This window comes from Orcinus orca, chromosome 1, assembly GCF_937001465.1.
Source record: "Orcinus orca chromosome 1, mOrcOrc1.1, whole genome shotgun sequence".
In the NCBI taxonomy this organism is placed as follows: domain Eukaryota; kingdom Metazoa; phylum Chordata; class Mammalia; order Artiodactyla; family Delphinidae; genus Orcinus; species Orcinus orca.
The window spans coordinates 190,225,936-190,253,203 of NC_064559.1; the positions used below are offsets into that span (position 1 = coordinate 190,225,936).

General features: G+C 49.2%; 1 protein-coding gene across 21 annotated transcripts in view; it reads right to left on the reverse strand.

Annotated features, from left to right (window-relative positions):
* EPB41 (erythrocyte membrane protein band 4.1) overlaps nucleotides 1-14,433 on the reverse strand; it is a 205,563-nt gene extending 191,130 nt beyond the window's left edge. For 12 of the 21 annotated variants that reach the window (XM_049711648.1, XM_049711625.1, XM_049711641.1 and 9 more), the window contains exon 1: nucleotides 14,051-14,207. Coding sequence is in view for 2 of the 21 variants with exons in the window: in XM_049711689.1 (XP_049567646.1) it covers nucleotides 14,051-14,423 (373 nt within the window). In the remaining 19 variants the exon portion in view is untranslated. Of the gene's footprint in view, nucleotides 1-10,177; nucleotides 12,689-14,050 lie in introns of those variants that run through there. The other 9 variants (XM_049711683.1, XM_049711679.1, XM_049711664.1 and 6 more) reach the window with 4 other exon arrangements.
* Nucleotides 14,434-27,268: the final 12,835 nt, after the last annotated feature.

Here is a 27,268-nt window from a genome sequence, read left to right on the forward strand (position 1 = left end):
AGGCTGTTGTGGCTGCTTCTGATTGGAGCCCTGGGCCATTCAAGGAGGGACCCAAGAATCTGACCTCCCATGACCCTCCCCAACCCCCTTCTCTCACCAGCTGGGGTATGCCTAATGTCCCTGATCCAGCCAAGCCTCCAGCTCACTCAAGCTTAACCCACTAATTCTCTATCCCTCAGGCAGGCAACCCTCTAGGCCCAGAGGGTTTCCCAAGAAACATGAGAACAGGCTCAGTGCCACCAGCTAGCTGAGCCCCTTCTAAACCCACTAAAGTCAGCCTGGCCCAACCCTCCCCTGGGAGAGGGCAGAGGAGGAGCTATGGGGAAGCAGGAGGAGACTGGGTACCCAGAAATGGCCAGGTTTGACTTGCCCTAAGATCCTCCAAAGCTGCTGTGGCAGGACAGTTCCTGAGCTGTCTGTCTAGCATTTAGCTAGTCTCCATTTCTAAGCCTTCCAGTGACTGGGAGTTTTTCCACGGGGAAAAAAGAGAGAAATGACTACAAATAAGTCCAGCCTCAGCTCTGCAATAAGTTCACTGTGTGACTGTGGGCAAGTCACTTACCCTCTCTCTTACCTCGGTCTGCCTTAACAAAATGCCACAGACTGGGTGGCTTAAGCAACAGAAACTTATATTCTCACAGTTCTGGAGGCTGGAAGTCCAAGATCAGGGTGACACCCTGGTCAGATTCTGGTAAGAGCTCTCTTCCTGGCTTGCAGACAGCCACCTCTTCTCATGTCCTCACATGGCAAAGAGAGGGGGAGCTCGCTGGTATCCCTTCTCATAAGGACACTAATCCCATCATGAGGGCCCCTCCCTCGTGACCTCATCTAATCCTGATCACCTCCCAAAGGCCCCATCTCCAAATACCATCACATTGGGATTAAGGCTTCAATGTGAATTTTGGGCAGGACGCAAATTTTCATCCATTACACCCTCTCTGGGCTCCCATTTCCACACCAATCAAATAGAGGTACCCACCCAGAATATCACCCAGGGTAGCAAGAAGGATCAATTATGTGGGAGGTGCAAAGGGTTCTTCAGATTACAAGCCCACACCTGTGCTAAGTATGATTTTTATTGTTTATTTTTATTCTGCTATCAACCAAGCAGAAAAAAATCCTCAATCCCAAGGCAAAAGACTCCCTGGAACTGAGGACATGCTGGTCCCCCCTTTCTTCATCCAGCAGACATTACTGAGCACCTCCTGTGCGTAGGCACTGGGGATCACGGGATGAATGAGATGAGACCAGGAGCACCAAGAACAAACACCCTCATCATCGTCCCACATTTGGGTGATGGCAAGAAGAGATAAAAGGATTGGGGGCTTTAAGGTAAGCAGACCGAGGTTCAAATCAAAGCTCCACCGCTGAGATGCTATGTGAGTTCAGGCGAGTCACTACTCCTCTCTTCCTTATCTATAAAATGGGGATGACATCTGCAAGCCATTGTACCAAGTACTCTTTATGCAACACGTCACTGAACCTTTACAACTGCCCCTTGAACACGGTATGACTCTAATTCCCATTGTACAGATGAGGAAACAGAATCTCAGAGAAGTGAAAAACTTACCCAAGATCACCCAGCTAGTAAGAGTCAGAGTTAGGATTCAAACCCACATCTGCCTGGCTTTATTGCTAGTACTGTCTTACAGTTTACAGATGGCCTGCATTCCTGTAATGGTCATTATAATAATACCAGCGTAAAGAGCACTCTCTATGTGCCTAGATCCTTTACCTGTGTTCCCTTATTTAGTTGTCACAACAACCCTATGGAGTGGGTACTATTTTAACCCCCTTCTTTAGCTTTGGGAACTGAAGTCAGAGAGGTGAAGCAATTTGCCCAATGTCACACAGCTAAGAAGGGGTATAGTGGGGAAACCAAGTGTGTCTGACTCCAGAGCCCTATCCTTGCCCACTACACTAACCTGCCTCTCTTCCCTGGTGAAGCCAAGCAGGTGTCTATCTCTTTATCTCTGTTTGACAAATGAGAAAGCTGAGGCCCAGCAAAAGGTACTGATGTGCCTACGGGGACCCAACAACTCAGAAGCTAAGCAGGGACTTGAACCCAGGCTCCTGAGTCTTAAACATAGGGTTATTTCCTCCACCCATAATACCTGAATCCTGGGCACCAGAAAATGGCCCTGTGAGCTGGACCTTTGGGAACTATACCTCCCCCAGAGGCATGGGGACCCAGCTCTAAACCAGGCTAGGCATGGAGAGCCAAGCATGTGCAGGAGAAGAAAGTCTGCAGAATACTGCCTGCGGAAGACAGCGATTGAGCTGGTATGCAGGTGCCCCTAGCTTTGGGCACCTCTGTCTTGGTCTTCCTAAGCCATGGACCCATAGCTGGGAAGGGGGTAGTTATAGAGGAAGCCACTCCAGGCCTGGGCCCCTGCTGGCTAGCACAGCTCTTTGCTGTGATTTCTGCTGAAAAACAAAAAGCTCAATCCTCTGGGCCTAAGTGCTAATTACCAATAATGACATAATAACCATGTGGGCCCAACAGCCAAAGAGTCCCAACTAGAAATTCTGCATAGCTCAGACTCAGGAACAAAAGATTTGGGCACTCCAGCTGAAATGATGCCCTGGCAGAAAATGTCAGAAGCTAAAGGGCTTCAGGGTTGACCCAACCAAGGTATTATCTGGCAGATGGAGATGATGACCACTCATACAATTATTTATTGAGAATCTATTGTGTGTGTGTGTGTGTGTGTGTGTGTGTGTGTGTGTGTGTGCTCAGAATAGTGCTACACCCAGAGAGGAGAGGCTTCATTTATTCACTAATTCACTCCACAAATATTTACTGAGCACCTACTATGAACCACACACTCTTCTAGGTACAAGGGATATAACATTGAACAAGACAGACAAATATTACCATCGTCACTGAGCTTACATTCCAGTGGGGGGAGTCAAACAATGAGCAAATATTCTATAAAATATTGTATGTCAAAAAGTGATAAGTGCTGTGGAGAAAAATAAGCCAGGAGGGAGGATAGGGAGTGTTGGTGTTGTAGTGCCACACTGTTAAATAGAGTAGTCAGGAAAGGCCTTACTGAGCAGGTGACATGTAAACAAAAAAAATTAAGGAGATGAGAGAACAAGTCGTGAAAGGATCTGGGGGTAGAGTGTTCCAGGTCGAAGGACCAGCAAGTGCAAAGGCCCTGGGGTGGAAGTGTGGTTGGTGGATTCAAGGACTTGCTGCCTGAGATCATACCTCTAGTCATTAACAGAGCTGGGAGAGAAAAGGCATCAGACAGACTGATCACCCACTGTGTACCTGAACTCTCTTGCATCTTCGGACAATTCTGGAGGTAAGGATTATGCTCACTTTTCTCACCACTTTACAATTGAGGGAATGAGACCCACAGAAGAGAAGTAATGATCCCACATCACACATCTAGAATAGGCAGGTCTGCTTGCCTCCAGCTTTCTCCAGCCTCCCTGCTCCTCTTCTCTATGCCCTGTCTGTGCAAATCCTAAATACGTATGTGTTGAGTGAATGAATGAACAGATGAATCCTGCACGTTCTCAAGCCCTGCCTTCTCCGTGAACTGCTTCCTAACTGGCCTTGGCTGATTTCTTCTTGCCTCTGCTAATCTAAGAATAACAACAAAAATTCCAGTGTGCCAGCTACGGATGGAGTACTCTACCTGAATTATCTAATTTAGCCCTTAAGTACCTATGAGAAGGTGCTAATATTTTTCCCGTTTTGTAACTGAGAAAACTAAAGCTCACTGAGGTAAAACAACTTGCTAGAGGTCCCACGGCTGGTCAGTGATGAAACTGCGACTCAAACTGAGCTCTGTTGGCCCTTCTTTTAATCCTGTAATGTTAGGAGAAACCTCTGACATCAATCCATCCCCTTCCTTTTAGAAAACAGAAAACAAAGGCTCAGAGAGGTCAGGAAGAGTTGGGTGAGGGCCGCAGCCCTCCAGCCCCCAGTCTGGTGGTCCTTCTACTCTTCCACATTTGGGGCTGTGGACCAGGTTTGCCCTTCTAGGCCTATTTCACGGCCTCTGCAAAAGTCTTAGTGTCGTCTTAGCTGCCTGAGGGCAGTTCCAGGGAACTCAGAGTCCACCTCTGTCCCCTCAGGCCTCAACTGTCTCCACAGTAAAATCAGCTGAGGCCTGGGTAACGCAAGACCCTTCTGACTCTGCTTTTCAAAGTACTGGCAGCGGCATTTGATCAGAGGAGGCTGCGGAAGGGAAACTCTGTCCTCATGTGGCTCCTGGAAGAGAGACCATGCAGGCTTGGTGCCAGGAGGGCAGAGATGGGCAAGGGGCAGAGGCCAAAATCAGGCCAAGGGTGAGGATAGAGTGTTCTAGCCAACTAGGAAGGGGGAGGTGGGGGAGAGGGGGCAAAAGATGCTGAGCCTCTGGCTTTAAAAACAGTTTATTGGGTGTCATCAGTTCAACAAGAAACTGTATCAGATACTCCAGGTTCCTAGACTGGGAAGAGGTAGGGCAGAAGAAGGTTCTCAGAGGCAGCAGTTATAACAGCAGTCACAGTTGCTACCTACCACTGAGGCCTCAGAGCGCTGAACCCTGGACTAAGTGCTTTATCTACATTATGGCCAATCCTCACAGTAAAATCAGCCCCATTCTACAGCAGAGGAAACTGAGGCTCAGGGAGGTGAAATGATAGCCAACGTCAAAACCATTCACAGGATAGTACAAAAAGGGTCCGGAGACCTAGGTTCCTGCTGCATGACCTTCCGCCATCAGCCACCTGCTCTGATCTGAGGTTCCTGCATCTGTGCCAAAAGGGACTTGGTCACCAGCCTTTGCTGTAAAATCCAAGAGGCTCAGGGATCCAGTTCTGCCCAGACTGTGGGGCCTCCCACAGATACGGGACATCACTCTGCTGCTGGCTTTGGCCTCTAGCCCAGGAGGGGCCTCTAGGGTGGGGAGTTGGGGAGAGCCCTGCCCTCAAGGCTGAGCGTCCTTGGGCCTGAGGCCAAGGGGGGGCAAGGGGTAGGAGGGAGCAAGCCCGGCAGTGGGCCAGGACTCCTCTGGAGATTGGGCTTGTTTCTTAATCCTTTCCTTCCTTTGTTGGCCAGCGCTCACTGTCAGGAGAGGCAGGGGAAGCAGTGGGTGGGACCAGAGAGACCGAGGAGTCCAAAGCATGATGATGTAAGTAGAGCTGCTTTTGATGGGTGCACATTACATTCAGACACTGTACAAGGCCATTTGTGGGGATTACCTCATTGAAGCCTCCACCCTTCCCTGTGAGGAAGGCTGCTGTCCCCATTTTACTGAGGTGGAAACTGAGGTTCAGAGAGGGCAAATGACCGAAGGCCACACAACGTATAAGTGGCAGAGCCAGCAGGGAACCCAGGTTGTTAACTCCTGAGAGAGGCAGCCACTGGGTGTGACTAGAGTGGGGGTAAGAAGGGACAAGGAGGGAAGGAGGGGGGATGGGAGAGGAGGAGGGTGGAAAGGGCCCTGGCAGTCTCTATGAGGGGATCAGGCAGTTATGAAGATGCAGGAAGGAGAGAGTAGCAAGCGATCATCTCCACAGTGACCATCTCCAAAGCCCTGCGTGATCTAGGTCTGCTTCCCTGTCCATCCTCACCTCCCATCACCACCTACCTCTCCCTTTTTGCTCCGGCCATACCAAACTACGTACCTAGGACCCAAGCACATTGTGTAGGTTCAAGCCTTCACACACGCTCTTGCCTATGCCTAGAAATCTGTTCCCTCCACTGCCCACCTAGAGAGCTGTTATCCATCCTTCAAGTCCCAGCTTAGCTACCTCTTCCCCTGAGGCCTAGAGTTAAGCACCTGCTGGGCTGGGCTCCCTCTGAAGTGCTTCATGCTTCCTGAAGGGTAAGAACCCCCTCTGAGTCATCTTTGTGCCCCCAGAACCTAGTACACAGTCCATGCTCAACAGATGTATGGTGTCTATACTTGTATTTTATCACTGAACCTTTGAGGAAGGCAAAACAGGTTTTCTTGTCCTCTCTCTCAAGACGTGGACAACAGGGCAAGAGAGGGAGTGACGTCCAGGGGCCACACAGACATTCAGTGACACTGGCAGGGCTAGAACCCAAGGCTTGTCTACACCTCACAGCCCCTGTCCAGCCTCCACCCCAAAGAGCTCTCTTCCCTGCTAGACCTACCAGGTTCACCACAAGGGACCCCCAAGGCAGAAGTAGGGGGCATGGGCCCTAGGGAAACTGAGGCAGAAGGTGGCAAGAAGCAGACAAGTGGCTTTTACCCCCTGACCCAGCTGTGTCCCTCAGCCAGAGACCCCAGCAGGCCCCATCACCCCCAGACCTAAGACCTCACTCTCACCCCTTCCCCCTCCTGCCTGCCCACTGCAGTTTAGTTCGCCCTGCTGGCTCTGCCTCCTGGACAGAGCTCACAACCCCCCGCTGCTCCCCATTCTGCGGCTCAGTCCCAGGCCCCATGCCTCAGCATCACTCACCTGGAGAGTTGCCCCTGCCCCTTCCCTCCTGTCTGTCCTCCGCACAAGGTGATCCTTCCGAAATACAAGCCTGGCCACGCCATTCCCCTGCTTCACACCCAATGGTCCCCCATGGCCTCTGGGCCAAGTCCCCTAACTCCCCTGAGCCTGTCTCTCCAGCCGCATCCCCCCAAGTGCAGGTCACGGCTCAGTACCTTGGCAAAGCAGTTTCTTCCGCTAGGAATGCCCTTTCTCCTGGCCTTTGCCTGAGGAGATGTTCACAGTTCACACCTTAGTGCTTCAATCAAAGGTGGAGTTGGTAGTTTCTGTGTCCTCCTCCCCAACCAGACTCTGAGCTCCCAGGCGAGGAGGCAGTTGGGGGCAGAGGTGACACAGATTCACCTCTGTGCCCCATGCCCAGCACAGAGCCTGGCACAGAGTGGGTATGAATGAAAGCAGATGGCTAGGAAAGGGAGGTACATTCCTACTTCCAAGAGGCCTCCTCCCTCCCTATATGCAGGTGACTTTCAGAACCTGTTAGATTGGTTACTACCTGCCTGTCCCCAGCGGGTTCCTCCCAGGCCTGGTCTCCACTGTCTCAAGAGGGATATCTTTGTAATCCCAAAATAATACTCATAATTATAACTATAATAACAATAATTACTATCATTGAGTACTCACCATGTGCCTTACATGCATTACCTAATCCTCATAAGAACTCTTAAGAGGTAGGTAGTTTCTTTTTCTATCCCCATTTTACAGATAAGCAAACTAAGTCTCTACGAGGTTAAATGTCTTGCCCAAGGTCACACAACTAGTAAGCGATAGATGCAGGATTCAAAGCCAGGTCTGTCTGACTCTCAACAACTACACTGGCAGGCCTTCTCCTGCTTTCTGTTCTCTCCTTTCTTGAAAACTCTTGGAGCACCAGGCTGGGTGGGGGTACTGTGCATGTGTGTGTGTGTGTGTGCGCGCGCACGTGCGTGTGCGTGTGTGTGCTACGTGTGTGTGTGTGCATGCGTGCACATATGTGAGTGTGTGTGTGTGTATCTATATATTCAGCAAACAGCCCAGCAGCCCCCACCAGTACTGTGCTGGGCAATGGAGATGGACAGAGAAGACCCAGACCCAGCCTCTGCCTCCTTTGGGGAAGTAAGAGGGTTTCACACTAATAATTGCGGCCTTAGGGTGAGCGGATTTGGGTCTGAGCCCCAGCTCCACCCCTAAATAACTATGTGACTCTGGGTAACTCACTTGATTTACTCTGCACCAATTCCCTCATCCATAAAGTTGAGGCCATAATGCCTACCTCATAGGGTCACTGGGAGGACTAGATGAGATAATGTGTCTAAAATAACATATAACAACCAGCCCAGCATATGAAAAATATCCAATAAGTGGCAATAGTACATATGATGACTAGAGAGTCTCAGGATCCCTCGGCCAAGGTGGGATGCAATTCTCCAGGGCCCTCCCTGGAGCCTCCTCAGCCAGGGCCAAATAGTAATAGTGACGATGATTCCTACTCCACCCATTCGCTCACTGAATATTCCTTCAAGGGAAGTAAGCTTTATTAACCCTATTTTACAGGTGAGGTAACTGAGGCCCAGAGAAGGTGGTTTACTGAACCAAGTCACACAGCAAAAAACGGCAGAGCTGGGACCTCCACTCAGCTACTTCCACACTGGGCAGAAGCCAGCCCTTATCCCTGGGCCCTGGCCAGCCTGCTGGGGAGTCTGGGGTTCCTGACTCCTAGAGTCTAGTTCCACCCAGGTGGGAAGTTAAAAGTAGGAGAAAGGAGCCAAAAAGAGGAACACTTTACTTAGCCCTCTCCCAGAATGAGCCCAGGCCTGGGAGAAAAGCAACAGCTACCAAGCAGAGCCCTGTGCCCTGCACTTCTCACTGGCTCCTTCCCACGCCCGTGTGGGGCAAGTGCTATGATATGCATGTCGCAGATGAGGTCTCCAAGACTCAGAGAGGTTAGTGACTTATCCAAGATCACACAGCTAGGAAAGTGGCAGTCCTAGGAGGCAGAGTCCCTCCTCATCCATCCCTCCTTCAGCCCCAGACCTCCCCAGCCGACCCACCCTTCTGATGAAATCCAGAGGCTCTGCCACTCCTTCCCCAGGCCTAAGCGGAGGCCCTGAGTCTCGCTGCCTAGGCCCCTCTCTCTGCTGACTGATGCCTCCTTGGTACTTGATCCCACACTCAGTTCAGAGGACCCAGAGCTCACTTAACAGAGACCTGGCCCCCAAGGAATGCACAATCTTGGGAGCAAAGAGGGGACTCATGCTCACTGAGCCCCTATAAGGCTGGGCACTTCATATGCATTAGCCATTTAATCCAATACACAGCACAATGACGGGTGCACAGTGATGCTGAATTAATATTTTCTTTCATTCAGAAATATTCACTGCGTACCTACTATGAGCCACTTTATCCTCGGTGCTGGGATACAGCAGTGCACAGGTGAACAAACATCCCGGCCCTCGTGGGGCTTACGAGAATAAAAGAATAAACATACTTGTGTCAGGTAGGTGTTAATATTCCCACTTTACAGATGCAAAACGGAGACGCAAAGAGCCACCCATCAGTGGCTAAAACCAGATGCAAAAATCACTGCATCAGTGTGTCAGGAGTCTGGAAAGAAGTCAGCTGGTTGTGATAGGATCCTAACTTCAGAGTTAGGATCTTCCCTCAGCTCTTCCTCCCCCACCCCGGGCCTCCCTTTACACCTCCCAGTGGCCTCAGAGCCACAGGACGCGCATTAGAATAAAGCCCATGTGGCAGTTACTTAGCCAAACCAGTACTCACCCAGAAGCAGCCATGGGGTCACGCAGCCATTGGGGGAGAAGCCGTGGAGTCATCGCCGCAGTGGCACATGGAAGCAAAGGACAGCAGTGAGATACAAGCACAACCAACAAACAAGTCTTTGGGGCCCCTCTTTGGCCTGAGCCTGGGCCCGGGGGGAAACCCTGCCCTTCCCTCTGCCTCCGGAGCTCTTTGGGGCAGATACCGTCTTAGTCAGCAGTCTGATAATCTGATAATCTACCCTGAGCTCATCGGGTCTCCATGGGCCCAGCCCACTGGAGGCAGCAGGATCCCTGTGGACAAACATTAGCTGAGTACCTACTGTGTGCCAGGTGTTGGTCCCTGCCCTCATGGAACCTACAGTCAGTGAGGAAGCAATCTTATAAATAATAACTGAATTACAACTGTGATGAGTGCTTCAAGGAGGAGACTTGAGAACTTGGGGTCATACCCTGGCTCTACCATGTACTAGCTTGGTGACCTTGGGCCTATTTCTTGACTTCTCTGTGTCTCAGATTTTCATCTGTAAAATGCAGAAAGTATTAGTACCCACCTCCAGGGTTGTTGTGAAGATTAAGTAAGTTAATATATGTAAAACATTTTGAACAATGCTTGGCACACAGTAACACAGCAAACTTCATAAATGTTAGCTACTATTATCACAGGGAGCTGTAAGCATGGGTTTCAGAGAGATCTGGTGTGGGTCAGGCCACCATCTACCTGAGAAGGTAGAGACTAAAGGAGACAATGAGAGGTGAAGCTCTGAGCCCAGTGCCTGGTGTATGGTAACAAATTACTCAATAAATAGTGGTGACATTCTTAGGGTTGTTCTCCAGTGCATCACCCCAGGGTGAAGCATCTCAGCAGCGTTGCTGTCAGAAATGCTCCCTCCCCACAAACACACACCCAGAAGTGCGGCTTTGGACTGAAAAATAACCAGCACCCACATTCTCACCTGATTCCACAAATGCCGCATCTCCTTTGACCTTCACAATGACCCCAGAAGTGGACAAAGGCAAAATTATTACTCTTCCCATTTTACAGATGAGGACAGTGAGGTGAAGGGACTCCTCTCTGTGTGTTCTTGGCCGCTCACTTCACATCTCCAAGACTAGTTAAGTGGTCAAGCCAGGATTCCAACTGGCATCTGCCTGGATGTTGTTCTCCAGGTCTTCCCATCCATTTTGCCCTTCAGTCTCTGCCATACTAGCTGTCCAGCCCCAGACAAGCCTTTGAACCTCTCCAACCTCAGTCCCTTCATCTAAAATAGTTGCTGTCAAACAGCCAGCCCAGGATCCAAGCTGTTCCTGACCCAGATTCTCCCTCCGCAGGCTCAGCCACTTCTACCCAACCCCTCCTCTAACCCTTGACCCCATCACCAACCTCAGCCACTCACCCACAGGCCAAGGAATGTCTGTACTCAACTACTCTAAACCCATGCTTTACAGATGGAGAAACTGAGGTCCAAATTGGCCACATACCCAGGGTTGCCTTTCAGTGCCCAGCTCTTGCACTGAGCATAGGCAGGTGGGGCTGGCCCTCTGGAGAAACTCCCTGTGAGGCCCTGACCCCCAAGTTGCTCCTTCTGCTTCTTTCCCCCCTTACTGGAACCAGTGGGCACCCACAGAGCCTGTCCCCCACCTCCCCAGCCTGAACATCCCAGAGCTCTGAGCTCACCCAGCATGGGTTAGGCAGGTTCTGCAGGTAAGGGCTAAGCAATGTGGGCACCTCAGTACCTACGGGTGGAGTCTCCCCCTTTTAGCTGAGTCTGGGCTTTGGAGGCAGACAGACCCGGCTTAGAATCCCAGCCCAGCCACTTCCTAGCTGTGTGACTTTGGTCAAGTCAATTCACTCCCTGAACTCCTGTGAAATAGGGATAATACCTATTCCCTCACGAGGATGTAAGAATTATGAGGAATACGTAATGTTGCATATTAAAGGCTTGGCACAGAGCGCCATGCACTCTGTAAGTGCTCGAGCGGCTGCAGTTCCAACTGTGATTCAAGAACACAGGCCAAGAACAGGACTTGGGGGCCCATCACACTCAAACTTGCCCTTGGCCCATTCTCTCCCCCTCCCCTCACGTGGGGTGAGGGTAGTCCCAAACCAGGTCCCGGAGGCTGTAGTAACAGGCGCCGGAAGATCCTTAGAGACTCTAGGCTCATCTGGCCTTCTCATTTCCCAGAAAGAGAAACTGAGACCCAGGGAGAAAAGTGACTGCCCACAGACTATCAGGGAGTGGAATCCTGCCCCATTAATATAAATCTTAGGCCCCGGGGAAATTCTGAATGCCCCATCCCCCGGGGACTATCATAAAGGTCCACTCTGCAAATCCCCAACAAATCTCAGGCCACCATGACCTCTATGGTGAGTCTTTCATGGGTATCCTATTCAGCTCTTTGGCCAGCTGACCCATATATGTCACACAGTAGGTGCTCAGGAAAGGCTTAGGGAATAACCACATGAAATTACTCTTTGGTTCCACAGCTCTGCTCAGGCTCCCCCTCCAGAGGTCTCTTCTTGCATCTCCCTTCCTCACTTCCACCACAGCCCGCTTCTGTCTCAGGTCCTATCAGCTGTACCCAACTCCAGCCAGCAGAGCTCTGCGCCTCCAGAGGCCTGTACTGTATCAGCATCTTCCCAGCCAGGCTGGGAGGTTCCTGCCCAGCAGAGTCAGCCAGGCTCCCTGCCAGGGTCCACTCTGCAAAGGGGGTGCTGGCCTTGCCCTGCTAGGGGCCCCACCCCCACTGGCCTAGGGAGTGGGGCAGCCTGGGAGCTTCTATTGGCACCTGGGGCCTTCAGGAGGGAGGCCAGCCTGGTCTAGGCAGTTCAGGGATGGGCTGAGCAGGAAACACATGCGTGTCACCCACACACCCAGGCACTCCTCCTGCATCCCACATTGCTAGGAACTGGCAGGCTCTGCCTGTCTCTCCTATATACCCAGAGGAAACCTCAGGGCTTCCTCACTCTATTCCCTTCTTAAAACACCCCTGTTGGCCTGTTCCCAGAACAGTTACCATTCTGGTCACCGCACATGCTTTGCCTCATTTGATTCTGCTAATGCCTGTAAGATCTGGATTATTGACTAAGGAGGAACCTGGGGCTCAGAGAGGTGAAGTGATTCATGCAAGGTCACACAGCAAGGAAGTGGCAGGACCAGGATTCAAACCCAGTTCTGCTGCATGTAAAGCCTACAGGGTACCAGAAGTCCCCTCCTGTCCCTCCTCTCTGCTCCCTACAGCTTCTGGATGCCCTTCTTCCCAAAACTTCCACCCCCTCTGCAAAGTCTCTCCTCCCCCATTCCTAGTCAGAATTAACAATTACCACCTCATAGCTGCTATTAACACCTTGTTTACATGCACCCGACAGCAGCAGGTACACCTTGTTTACATGCACCGGACAGCAGCCAGTATGGGAGTTATTTCTGAGGTGTCTGTCTCTCTGACACTCAGGAGGAACCTGAAAGCAGGGAGTGATCCCAGTAAGTGCTCCTTAGACCTGAGAGTCTGTCACTTCTATCTCCACCCTCCCCCGCCCCCCATGCAAAAGTCCTCTGGCCTCCTCCTGTTGATCGCCTGCCCACGCCAGTCCCCAGGCCTGTAACTGGGGTGAAGTTGGGAGCATGCAGTAACATCAGGGGCTCTGTGCCAGTGCTCTGGCCCCTCCCCGGCCCCACCCTCTTCCCTTCAGTAGCTGAGCAGCTAGCCTGACCTGACACCAGGCAGTTCTCACACGGACTCCCAGCTTCCCTAAGCCCAAGCCCAGGTCAGGCTCTCCCCAAGCCTCCTCCTGGAGAAAATGACTCCAGAAGCAGAGAGGGGTCTGCCTTCAGCCCTAATCCGGGAACTTAAGGGTGTCACTTTCAGCCACTCCCTCCCAGAAGAAGCTGTGGGCCTCGGAGTAACCTCCCCCAGTCCCACGGGGTAGTCCTCCCCTCCCGCCTTCTGGGGCAAGCTAGGGCTGAGGTCGGTCTGGACAAGTCCCGGCCCTCAATTTGTTGGAGGGGAGAAGTCCTATCCTACCCCCAAAGAGGTGGGGTCTCTCTTTGGGGGTAGGATAGGAAAGTGTAGGCGAGGGCAGAAAACTCTTGGAGAAAGACAGAGGACAGGGACAGGGAGAGACTGGGCCACACAGAGGAGATAAGAGACACAGGGAACCGCGGGCAAGCAGGAACCAGAGCACAACAGAGAGACCCGGCCGACTGGAGACAGAGAGAAGTCTCCTAGACCAAGCCTGGAAGGGAGCGTGTGCGTCCAGGGCGGCGACCGGAGAGCCACCCTGGCGGGCAGAGCCTGCGCCCCAGCTCACGGGTCCCTCAGTCCGGAAACTCAAAGTCAGTTACGTAAGGGCCGGAGGGGCCCTGGGCCCGGGTGCCCCCTCCCGCTGCACGCCGCCCGCCCGCCCGCTCCGCCGGCGCTGCAGCTGGCCCGGCAGGAGCACTCGGGGCCCGACAGGGCGGGGTTGGGGGGGAGGGCTGGGCTGCAGCACTCCTTAGAGACACGCCCGCCGGCACCTAACCCGGGACCCCCGACCCAAACAAGCCCGGGACCGGCTGGGACCGCCAGCGCCAAGAGTCCATCTCCGGACGCGAGCTCTCGGACCCGCTTCCCGTCGCCCCTGCCCCTCCCCGCACTCCGAACTTCGAGACGCCCAGGCCCCTCTGGACCCCCAGTTCGGAACTTGGAACCCGGGACCCCTAGAGCCCCCGATCCCGACCCCTAGCACCAGATCTCTCCCCACCCGCGGGACGGCCCGGGCCCTAGGGAGTGGGTCCATCCGTCTCTCACCCCGTCCCTCCCGGGGTCGGCCCCAGGCGGTCCGGGCTCACCTGGGCCGGATGGGGCGGAGACCTGGCTGGGCCGGGCCGGGCCGCGTTCTCGCCCTCCGCCACTCTCGCCCTTTAAGAGGTTCCTGCCACTTTGCCCCGCCGGGGGCCTCCACCTGCACTGACAGGGCAACTCCGGCTTGAGGCCCCGCCCCCGACCCGGGGCGCCTTCTGATTGGCGCAGGCAACTGCCAGTCAGCGGGGCGGCGTGGGGGAAAGAGCCAGGCACTGTGAGCGTCGCAACCGGGAAGGGGCGGGGGCTGCAGGTGCGGCCTGACCGGACGCCTAGCTCTGGGCGGCAGGGTGCTGACCTTTTGGGTCTGGGGAGGGTCGGGCAGAGAGCTGCTGGATTGGCTGGTGTGGTGTCTGACGTCATATGGCGAAAGTATGGTGCAATTTGCCACGTGGTGCTACCCTTAAGGCTGGAAGGGAGATAGGGAGTTGGTCATAAGGGACCTAGGAAAGTGACCCTGGCGAGGACCCCTTGGTGGCCTGTCCCACCTGTATGACCTCGAGCGAGTCACTTCTCTGAATCTGAATTTCCTCAACTATAAATCTTACAATGTTTTCCTGAGAATTAGCGATATATGTTAAGTGTCAAGGGCAGGTCTGTCACACAGTTGGTGGCGTTCAGTAAATGTGGGTTCTCCCTTCATCCCCATCTTGCCACTCTTCTCAGAGACTTTCCCCCTTCTGATTGTCCATCCCATCAGCGCTGGAAGGGGCTTACATAGTCACTGGTCCAAGTCCCCTCCCCTCTTTACCTCATTTCAGACCTGTTCTCACATACTTCCAATGACAGGAAGCTCGCCACCTACCAGTCGGGCCGCCTTCATTTTAAAAACGTCCTGAGACTTCAAAAGCTCTGCCTAAAATGAAGGCCAGCTCTGCCCTTTAGGAGTCCTGCCCACAGAGAACAAACCTAATCCCTCTTCCTTGTTGAGGAATCAAAGAATCATAAAATCATAGGATATTTCAGGTTGGAGAGCCATGGAGAGCTAATCACTTCTGGGGGCACATGGAGCATACTGAAGCTCACTGAGGACTAGTGACTTCCTATGACTTCAGTGGTCTTCCTATTAGATGGACTCTGGAATCAGACTGCCTTAGTCTCAGAACCCAACACTGCTACTTACAAGCTGTGTTGTTAAATGAAATAATCCATGTAAAGTACAAAGAACAGTGCCAGTCTCAGGGTAAGCATCCAAAAAGTGTTAGACTTTATTATGATTATTGATGTTAACGTTATATCAAAGTTATAAATTCATGGTTTGCTCCCCCAAATTCACTGAAGCCTCCTCTGAGCCAAGTCTTGTTTTAGTTTTCAGGGCCCTGGTCCCCGCCTTCAAGAGGCTCACAGTCTAGCAGAGAAGGGTCTGAGCCCCTAGATCTAGGGGATGCTTTCTGATAAAGGTGCACAGGCTGCAGTGCACCACAGAATCTCTAGTTCCTTTAACCAGAAATCTGGACACTTGAGACCCTTTCAGTCCTTCGCCCAGGGGACCCCACAGGGAAAGCTGACACACACACACAGGTTCCCAAGCCTACTGAGGCACCTTTCACTTGTCCACATTCTCACCTGCCCACCAGGTGATATTGCCCAGTGTTACGAGTTTGGGATTTGGAGGCAATCGAGTCTAGGCTCTTCATCTTACCAGCTTCGTACCTCTGGGCAAATCACTTTCCCTCTGGATTAATAAGAGCCCCAACTTCATATAGAACTGTTTCAAAAATCAAATGAGAGTATGTGAAAATACATAAGCAAATACCCGGTAATGAATCCAATGTTAGTTTTTAATTGCTCCCACATGTGTTCATTCACCTGGGAGAAAGCAGGCTGTGAATGCCTTGATTTAGCCTCGGCAAAAGGGGTTTCCTCCCCCTACACCCCCCTCTTCTCTGCTCCTCAATCGAAGGAGCCGGGCGAGGAGAATCCCGCAGCGGCCCGGACTAGGCTATTCTAAGTAGCTGCCGCAGGCCCCGCCCCCTCCCGGATTGGGGCTGGCACTTGGCTCCTCCTCTGCTAGGCAGGAGCTGCTTGGGGGTGACTCAGCAACGCCAGCGCCTGCCCTGGCCTGATAACTGTGTGGGCCTGGGAATGCGTGTGTGGTGGGGGAGGCCTCTGTGTTTCCGAGTTCGTGCGTGGGACGTCTACGTGGGAGTGTGCTTGTGATCTTGACCTTGTGTGTGTCTCTCATCTCTGTGTATTGGGGGCGGGGTGCATTTATGGGTGTGACAGTGTGCCCTTGTTGGTGAGTTTGCACGGAGGGTGTGACTCTGTGTTTGTCTCTCTCTGTGTCATATAAACTGGGCCCCCACCCCCACCCCGGCCCCACCTCCCACCAGGCCCTGGGGCCCTAGAGAAGTCTGCCCTGCCCAGGGCCCTCTCTGCCTAGACAGCCTGGGTTTCTTGCTGAGGTGACCTGTGCACTTGTGTGGGGGGTGGGATGGCTGGGTGCTGTCACTGCCTGGACTCCTGGCCCCCTGCCCCACTGTCCCTGCCTGTGAAGTCTCCACCTCCCTCCCCTGACTCAGGGAGTAACTTGTTCCCTGAGATGATCCCTGTGGGGGAGGCCTCCAGAGGAGGCGATCACTATTATTTTATGTGCATTCTCTCATTTGATCCCATTGAATCCTTACAGCCAAAAGTGTTCTAAAGAGGGTCTGAGAGCAGAAGCGACAGCCAAAGTCACACAGCTCGTATCCCCAGACTGAGCACCGAGTTTGCCTGGGGCCTGTGGGGGACTGATAAGCTTGGGGGAAGGAACCTGTTTGTGTCTCCCCCTCCTCCTGCGTTGCCTGGGCCTCCAGCCAACTCCCTATCCTGCCAGAGCCTGGGCTCTGCCACCAGCCCTGATTGGGTTTTGAGTTGGATGATAATGAGGCCAGGGTATGGGGCAGGGTCAATATGGGAGCGTCTGTTCCTTCAACAAAACTTAATTGAACACATTATTCAGAACTGACCAGTACCCAGTCTAACTGGGGAAGGGTGTCACAAGACCCGGCCACAAGGAATGATGGAGACAGAGTGGAAAGCTCAGGCCTGAGGCAGGGGATGTGGCTGGAATCTGCTGCAGGTTTGAATCCTGACTCCACCATTCACAGGGTGGGTGTATGACCTGGCCAGTCATATTTCTCTCCTAGCCTGTCTCCTCAACAGTCAAATGAGGTAATGGCACTCATCCTGCCATTACCTCACTTTCCTGACTCCAGGACATCATGACTCTAGGGTATTAGACGGGGTTGCCATTTGTAAACTGAAAGTTGCTCTCCATACATAATGGATGTTCCTGTTGTGATTCACGGCCTAGGGCCTGTTGTGAAGGCCCTAAAGCAACTGTATACCCAGAGCCCAGAAAAGAAAAAGAAAAAGGATCCCATCTGAGGGATTAGGGAAGATTGCCTGGAAAAGGTGACCTTCCAGCTAGACTTTTAAGGATGAATTTTCTATATGGAAATGGAAGAGGGCATTCCAGGGGGAGGGACAGCCTGCACAAAGGCCTGGAAGTCGAATAGTGAAGGTATACTTTGGGAACAGAAAATGGTCTGGTATATTTGGAGCACAAAGTGAATTGTGCGACCACATAGTGGAAGGCCTTGAATGCCAGGTTAAGACCAGGGCAGGTGGGACTTTCTTGGTGGTCCAGTGGCTAAGACTTTGCGCTCCCAATGCAGGGGGCCTGGGTTCGATCCCTGGTCGGTGAACTAAGATCCTGCATGCCACAACTAAGACCCGGCGCAGCCAAATAAATAAATAAATATTTGTTTTAATAAAAGAGCAGGGCAGGTGGTGGGGGAGAGGGCAGATACTGACATTTGGGGATCAGCCAGGGAGGCTTTGAGGTAGAGACAGCCATGTGCTGGCTGGGGTGTGGCAGTCACTTGGGGGACATCTGAGGTGAAGAGAGAGAGAACTGGTGAGAAGTGGTTCAAGGAACCCTCCCCAGGAGGATCCATTTGAAGCCTGGGGAAGATCCCCAGGATGACATCAAGGTGGGCAAGACGCTGCAGAGCCCCCTCCAAGGGAGAGATGGGGATTGGTAGGGATGGAGAAAAAGCCGAGTCAGATGCCCCAGTCCAGGGAGGGATGCATGTGTGGGCACAGAGGGTGCCCACCAATAAACACCGAAGGTCTCTGAAGGCCCTGCTGCCCAGCTTTGCTAGTGTGGGGAGGGGGCCAATCCCGCCAGGAGAACCCCTTGCCAGGGAAGGTGTCATCCCCAGAAGCCCCTATTCAAACAGCAGTGGTTGCCAATGATTGGCTTTTTATGTATCTGCCAGGTACTTCACTAACCTGTTCCCATGAGATCCCCCTATTTTATCTGGGTGAGGTGAAGTGACTACTTGCAATTACAGAGCCAGTGGCAAGGCCAGGACTTGAAGGCAGCACTTCCCGTTTCCTGACAGGGCAGGAAAGAGCTGCTGGAGGTGTTTGGTGGGAAGGCTAAGATTCTGGCTGTTTGGGGCCAGGAATCTGGAAGGCGCAGGCTTCATGGAGAAGGAAAGATGGTGTCTGCCGCCACCTTGCGGTCATAGAGCCGCTGGGGTGGCGTAGAGCTCAGCCGCCCAGGCTGCCGAAGGGGACCAGCGCCAGGGGCTGAACCTGTCGTAGGGGGGCTGCTTTGGGCGCATGGGGGTCAGCTCTGAGGCAGGGGGTTGTGGTGTTCCTCTCAGTGCCTTTGAGAGGATTAAAAGAGATCATCTTTACTCCTGTAAAGACCCTTCACAGCCTTTACTCTATCTTTACAGTTGGGTAAACTCAGGACTCAGTGGGCAGGTCTAGGATTCTGGGGCCTAAAGATTATTTGGAGGCCTTTCTAAAAAAAAATGTAAAGTTAAGAATAAAAAATGGAGAACTATATTCAATATCTTATGATAAACCAAAATAGAAAAGAATATTTTAAAAAAGAATATATTAATATATATCAAGATATGTATAACTGAATCACTTTGCTGTATAGCAGAAATTAACACAACATTGTAAATCAACAATACTTCAATTAAAAAATTGATTACAAAAAATGTATATCATGCAAAACAACACCAAAAAACAAAAAAGAATAAAAAATACCTGTAGCCACTCAGGATCAGAGGACACAAGTGGGAAGGAGGGAAAGTCAGAGTGAAAGATGCAGTGGTCTCAACCAATTGAAGTTCATGTAATTCTTTTTTTTGAATTTTATTTTATTTATTTTTTTTCTAAAGCAGGTTCTTATTAGTTATCCATTTTATACATATTAGTGTATACATGTCAATCCCAATCTCCCAATTCATCACACCACCACCAGAACCACCACCCGCGGCTTTCCCCCCTTGGTGTCTATACGTTTGCTCTCCACATCTGTGTCTCAATTTCTGCCCTGCAACCCGGTTCATCTGTACCATTTTTCTAGGTTCCACATATATGCGTTACTATACAAGATTTGTTTTTCTCTTTCTGACTTACTTCACTCTGTATGACAGTCTCTAGACTAATCCACGTCTCTACAAATAACCCAATTTCGTTCCTTTTGATGGCTGAGTAATATTCCATTGTATATATGTACCACATCTTCTTTACCCATTCGTCTGTCGATGGGCATTTAGGTTGCTTCATGACCTGGCGATTGTAAATAGTGCTGCAATGAACAGTGGGGTGCATGTGTCTTTTTGAATTATGGTCTTCTCAGGGTATACGCCCAGTAGTGGGATTGCTGGGTCATATAGTAATTCTATTTTTAGTTCTTTAAGGAACCTCCAAAGTGTTCTCCATAGTGGCTGTATCAATTTACATTCCCACCAACAGTGCAAGAGAGTTCCCTTTTCTCCACACCCTCTCCAGCATTTACTGTTTGTAGATCTTCTGATGATGCCCATTCTAACTGGTGTGAGGTGATACCTCATTGTAGTTTTGATTTGCATTTCTCTAATAATTAGTGATGTTGAGCAGCTTTTCATGTGCTTCTTGGCCATCTGTATGTCTTTGGAGAAATGTTTATTTAGGTCTTCTTCTATTTTTGGATTGGGTTGTTTGTTTTTTTAATATTGAGCTGCATGAGCTGTTTATATATTTTGGAGATTAATCCTTTGTCCGTTGATTCGTTTGCAAATATTTTCTCCCATTCTGAGGGTTGTCTTTTCAACTTGTTTGTAGTTTCCTTTGCTGTGCAAAAGATTTTAAGTTTCAATAGGTCCTATTTGTTTATTTTTGTTTTTATTTCCATTACTCTAGGAGGTGGATCAAAGAAGATCTTGCTGTGATTTATGTCATAGAGTGTTCTTCCTATGTTTTCCTCTAAGAGTTTTATAGTGTCCGGTCTTACATTTAGGTCTCTAATCCATTCTGAGTTTATTTTTGTGTATGGTGTTAGGGAGTGTTCTAATTTCATTCTTTTACATGTAGCTGTCCAGTTTTCCCAGCACCACTTATTGAAGAGACTGTCTTTCCTCCATTGTATATCCTTGCCTCCTTTGTCATAGATTAGTTGACCATAGGTGTGTGGGTTTATCTCTGGGCTTTCTCTCCTGTTCCACTGATCTATATTTCTGTTCTTGTGCCAGTACCATATTGTCTTGATTATTGTAGCTTTGTAGTATAGTCTGAAGTCAGGGAGTCTGATTCCTCCAACTCCAATTTTTTCCCTCAATATTGCTTTGGCTCTTTGGGGTCTTTTTTGTCTCCATACAAATTTTATGGTTTTTTTGTTCTAGTTCTGTAAAAAAAAAAAAGCCACTGGTAATTTGATGGGGATTGCATTGAATCTGTAGATTGCTTTGGGTAGTATAGTCATTTTCACAATATTGATTCTTCCAATCCAAGAACATGGTATATCTCTCCATCTGTTTTGTATCATCTTTAATTACTTTCATCAGTGTTTCATAGTTTTCTGCATACAGGTCTTTTGTCTCCTTAGGTAGGTTTATTCCTAGGTACTTTATTCTTTTGTTACAATGGTAAGTGGGAGTGTTTCCTTAATTTCTCTTTCAGATTTTTCATCATTAGTGTATAGGATTGCAAGAGATTTCTTTGCATTAATTTTGCATCCTGCAACTTTACCAAATTCATTGATTAGCTCTAGTAGTTTTCTGCTGGCATCTTTAGGATTCTCTATGTATAGTAACATGTCATCTGCAAACAGTGACAGTTTGAGTTCTTCTTTTCCAATTTGTATTCCTTTTATTTCTTTTTCTTCTCTGATTGCCGTGGCTGGGACTTCCAAAACTATGCTGAATAATAGTGGTGAGAGTGGACATCCTTGTCTTGTTCCTGATCTTAGAGGAAATACTTTCAGTTTTTCACCATTGGGAATGATGTTTGCTGTGGGTTTGTCGTATATGGCCTTTATTATGTTGAGGTAGGTTCCCTCTATGCCCATTTTCTGGAGAGTTTTTATCATAAATGGGTGTGGAATTTTGTCAAAAGCTTTTTCTGCATCTATTGAGATGATCATATGGTTTTTATTCTTCAACTTGTTAATATGGTGTATCACATTGATTGATTTGCATATATCGAAGAATCCTTGCATCCCTGGGATAAATCCCACTTGATCATGGGGGTGTTGATCACTTAACATCCTTTTAATGTGTTGTTGGATTCTGTTTGCTAGTATTTGGTTGAGGACTTTTGCATCTATACTCATCAGTGATATTGGTCTGTAATTTTCTTTTTTTGTAGTATCTTTGTCTGGTTTTGGTATCAGGGTGATGGTGGCCTCATAGAATAAGTTTGGGAGTGTTCCTTCCTCTGCAATTTTTTGGAAGAGTTTGAGAAGGATGGGTGTTAGCGCTTCTCTAAATGTTTGATAGAATTCACCTGTGAAGCCATCTGGTCCTGGACTTTTGTTTGTTGGAAGATTTTTAATCACAGTTTCAATTTCATTACTTGTGATTGGTCTGTTCATATTTTCTATTTCTTCCTGGTTCAGTCTGGGAAGACTATACCTTTCTAAGAATTTGTCCATTTCTTCCAGGTTGTCCATTTTATTGGCATAGAGTTGCTTGTAGTAGTTTCTTAGGATGCTTTGTATTTCTGCAGTGTCTGTTGTAACTTCTCCTTTTTCATTTCTAATTTTATTGATTTGAGTCCTCTCCCTCTTTTTCTTGATGAGTCTGGCTAATGGCTTATCAATTTTGTTTACCTTCTCAAAGAACCAGCTTTTAGTTTTATTGATCTTTGCTATTGTTTTCTTTGTTTCTATTTCATTGCTTTCTGCTCTGATCTTTATGATTTCCTTCCTTCTACTAACTTTGGGTTTTGTTTGTTCTTCTTTCTCTAGTTCCTTTAGGTGTAAGGTTAGATTGTTCATTTGAGATTTTTCTTGTTTCTTGAGGTAGGCTTGTATTGCTATAAACTTCCCTCTTAGAACTGCTTTTGCTGCATCCCATAGGTTTTGGATTGTTGTGTTTTCATTTTCATTTGTCTCTAGGTATTTTCTTATTTCCTCTTTGAGTTCTTCATTGATCTCTTGGTTATTTAGTAGTGTATTGTTTAACCTCCATGTGCTTGTGTTTTTTTCCCTGTAATTGATTTCTAATCTCATAGAAATCAATTACAGGGAAATTTTTGTGGTCAGAAAAGATGCTTGACATGATTTCAATTTTCTTAAATTTACTGAGGCTTGATTTGTGACCCAAGATGTGATCTATCCTGGAGAATGTTCCATGCGCACTTGAGAAGAAAGTGTAATCTGCTGTTTTTGGATGGAATGTCCTATAAATATCAATTAAATCTATCTGGTCTATTGTGTCATTTAAAGCTTCTGTTTCCTTATTAATTTTCTGTTTGGATGGTCTGTCCATTGGTGTAAGTGAGGTGTTGAAGTCCCCCACTATTATTGTGTTACTATCGATTTCCTCTTTTATAGCTGTTAACAGTTGCCTTATATATTGAGGTGCTCCTATGTTGGGTGCATATAAATTTATAATTGTTATATCTTCTTCTTGGATTGATCCCTTGATCATTATGTCATGTCCTTCCTTGTCTCTTGTAACATTCTTTATTTTAAAGTCTATTTTATGTGATATGAGTATTGCTACTCCAGCTTTCTTTTCTTTTTTTTTTTTAATTAATTCATTTATTTATTTATATTTTTGGCTGTGTTGGGTCTTCGTTTCTGTGCGAGGGCTTTCTCTAGTTGTGGCGAGCGGGTGCCACTCTTCATCACCGTGCACAGGCCTCTCACTGTCGTGGCCTCTCTTGTTGTGGAGCACAGGCTCCAGACACACAGGCTCAGTAGTTGTGGCTCACAGGCCCAGTCGCTCCTTGGCATGTGGGATCTTCCCAGACCAGGGCTCGAACCCCTGTCCCCTGCATTGGCAGGCAGATTCTCAACCACTGCGCCACCAGGGAAGCCCTCCAGCTTTCTTTTGATTTCCATTTGCATGGAATATCTTTTTCCCTCCCCTCACTTCCAGTCTGAATGTGTCCCTAGATTGGAAGTGGGTCTCTTGTAGTCAGCATATATATGGGTCTTGTTTTTCTATCCATTCAGCAAGCCTGTGTTTTTTGGTTGGAGCATTTAATCCATTCACGTTTAAGGTAATCATTGATATGTATGTTCCTATTACCATTTTCTTAATTGTTTGGGGTTTGTTTTTGTAGGTCCTTTTCTTCTCTTGTGTTTCCCACTTAGAGAAGTTCCTTTAGCGTTTGTTGTAGAGCTGGTTTGGTGGTGCTGAGTTCTCTTAGCTTTTGCTTGTGTGTAAAGCTTTTGATTTCTCGATAGAATCTGAATGAGATCCTTGCTGGGTAATATTGGTTGTAGGTTCTTCCCTTTCATCACTTTAAGTTTATCATGCCACTCCCTTCTGGCTTGTAGAGTTTCTGCTGAGAAATCAGCTGTTAACCTTATGGGAATTCCCTTGTATGTTATTTGTCGTTTTTCCCTTGCTGCTTTCAATAATTTTTCTTGGCCTTTAATTTTTGCCAATTTGATTACTATGTGTCTCAGCGTGTTTCTCCTTGGGTTTATCCTGTATGGGACTCTGCGTTTCCTGGACTTGGGTGGCTATTTCCTGTCCCATATTAGGGAAGTTTTCGTCTATAATCTCTTCAAATATTTTCTCGGGTCCTTTCTCTCTCTCTTTTCCTTCTGGGACCCCTATAATGCCAATGTTGTTGCGTTTAATGTTGTCCCAGAGGTCTCTTAGGCTGTCTTCATTTCTTTTCATTCTTTTTTCTTTATTCTGTTCCGCAGCAGTGAATTCCACCATTCTGTCTTCCAGGTCACTTATCTGTTCTTCTGCCTCCATTATTCTGCTATTGATTCCTTCTAGAGTAGTTTTCATTTCAATTACTGTATTGTTCACCTCTGTTTGTTTGTTCTTTAATTCTTCTAGGTCTTTGTTAAACATTTCTTGCATCTTCTCGATCTTTGCCTCCATTCTTTTTCTGAGGTCCTGGATCATCTTCACTATCATTATTCTGAATTCTTTTTCTGGAAGGTTGACTATCTCCACTTCATTTAGTTGTTTTTCTGGGGTTTTATCTTATTCCTTCGTCTGGTACATAGCCCTCTGCCTTTTCATCTTGTCTATCTTTCTGTGAATGTGGTTTTTGTTCCACAGCCTGCAGGACTGTAGTTCTTCTTGCTTCTGCTGTCTGCCCTCTTGTGGATGAGGCTATCTGAAGTTCATGGATTTTACTTTTGCCAATTTTACGGACACATATGACCTTGTGAACACAAAGCCATGGTCCTTCCTAGGGCCTATGCAAGTGTGAGGTCTTGACTGACAAATAAACCCCATGGTGAGTCCACCCCTAGGCCTGGTAAGGTCAAGTATGAAGTGCCCATGGGAGATTTGGGAATTATGGAGCCAGAGCAGGATCTGAGTTCATGTCTCCCAGCCAATCCCCTCCACTACCAACCCCACTCCCATGCCTCACAGGCAGGCTTTCACCCAGATCTTCCAGAGCTTCCTACCTGTAACTAAGCCCATACTCAATGTACCTTCTGTGTGGCCACCTACTAACAGTTAGGTTGCTCCAGCCAGGACTGCTCAGGGATCCTCTGTTCCATCAGTTGAATCCTCCTTTGCTTTCCAGGCTTGGAGGTCCAAGCCCATAAGCCCCAGGAAGCCTTCTCTGCCTGCCCTTGCCTCCCCAGACAGTGCCAGCACTGTGCTTGGCACCAAGGCCTTTGGTCAGTACAGAGTTGTTGTCTGAGTCCCTGCAGTGCTGTCAGTCGGATATCACCCACGTGTGGTCAGTCTAGATGGACACATCCTAAGCCCCTCCTCTTACAGCCAGGCTGGGGCATGGAGGGTGGGAGACAGAGAGAGAGAGGACTCAGACCCAGAGACAACACCTCTGACATATGGGTCACTACCGTAACAGGGGGCTTACATTGTTTTGCAGGAATTTGGAATCAGCTCCTGTCCAGTGCAAGCTGGCTAAGACTGGTTGGGGCCGCTGACCCTAAAACTGGGCCTGCACAGGTGTCTGATGAATGACCTTCTGACATCAGAGGGCCAAAAACTCCACCTCAGGTCATGCTAAGCGCCTCCGTTGTTGAACATGCATCCTATAAAGAAGCCACGTCACTCAGATACACCTGTGCAGAACCCTGATTACCTCACCCTTTCCCTACCGCCGACCACCTTTCCACACACGTAAGACCCTGCTTCTTTATCCCCCACCCCTTGCCTTTGGGGAGGCAGATCTGAGATTTGTTCTCTTGTCTCCTCACTTGGCTGCCTCGTGAATAAACCCTTTCTCTGCTGCAAACTTCGGCATCTCAGTGTCTGGCTCGCCGTGTGTCAGGCAGACGAACCTGGATCGGTAACACTAGGTCTGCCTGACTCAAGGTGTCAGGCTGTCTTTGCTCAACCTCAGTACTGGACCGTCCAGGCTGAACCACCCCTTCCCACCCCTGACCCACATCTCCTTCCGCTCTCATTCTGGATTCTCCATCCACTCAGTACAACCAGGATGGTGAAGAGAAGCTCAGAGGGGTCCCAGGGGCCCATGGGAGTGGAATAGCAAGGAAGGGGCCCTTTTGGAGCCCCACACTGTACAAGGGGAAAGACTGGACTTTCATCTGTTTATTCACTGCTTATCCTCAGTCTGAGCACAGATCCTGCCACACTGTGCACAATAAATATTAGTTGAATGAATGAATTTGAGGCAGCAGCTCAGGGTAGGGGAACCTTCTTGGGTGGGGAAATCATCCCTCCAGGTTGACCTCATCCACCTCTGGGTGCTTCTCCTGGTCCTCTGGGGGTGGGTATCTGGGCTGGGTTTCCTACAGTTCTTTTTTTTCATATAAATGTATTTATATATTTATTTTTGGCTGCATTTGGTCTTCGTTGCTGCGCACGGGCTTTCTCTAGTTGCGGCGAGCAGGGGCTACTCTTCCTTGTGGTGCGCAGCTTCTCACTGCGGTGGCTTCTCGTTGTGGAGCACAGGCTTTAGGCGTGCGGGCTTCAGTAGTTGTGGCTCGCGGGCACTAGAGTGCAGGCTCAGTAGTTGTGGCGCACAGGCTTAGTTGCTCCGCTGCATTGGCAGGCGGATTCTTAACCACTGCGCCACCAGGGAAGCCCCCTACAGTTCTTAGTAAATATTTTCAACTTTGCTGTGTCTTCCTTCTCTTTCTCTCTGGAGCAACATCCTGACTATCAGAGGAAGCTGCTGTGTGAGTTTGGCGAGTCACTTTCCCTCTCTGAGCCTCCAGCTCCTCATTTGTTAAAAATACACACTTTCAGACTTCCCTGGTGGCGCAGTGGTTAAGAATCTGCCTGCCAATGCAGGGGACACAGGTTCGAGCCCTGGCCCGGGAAGATCCCACATGCAGCAGAGCAACTAAGCCCATGTGCCACAACTACTGAGCCTGTGCTCTAGAGCCCGTGAGCCACAACTACTGAGCCCACGTGTCACAACTACTGAAGCTCGTGCGTCTAGAGCCCGTGCTCTGTAACAAGAGAAGCCACCGCAATGAGAAGCCCACATACTGCAACGAAGAGTAGCCCCCACTCACTGCAACTAGAGAAAGCCTGCGTGCAGCAACGATGACCCAATGCAGCCAAAAATAATAAATAAATTAATTTTAAAAAATTTTTTTAACTCACTTTCAAGGTTTTAAATTATTCAATTGAAATATTTATTATGACTTTTCATGTGCCAGGCACTGCATAAGGCCCATAGATTTAAAGACTAAAGGCGGTAATAGCTTTAAAGGACAGCAGTGCCTGACATATAAAGAGTGGTGTCAGTTATAGTTCTCCATGCTCACCCAGTATCTCCCA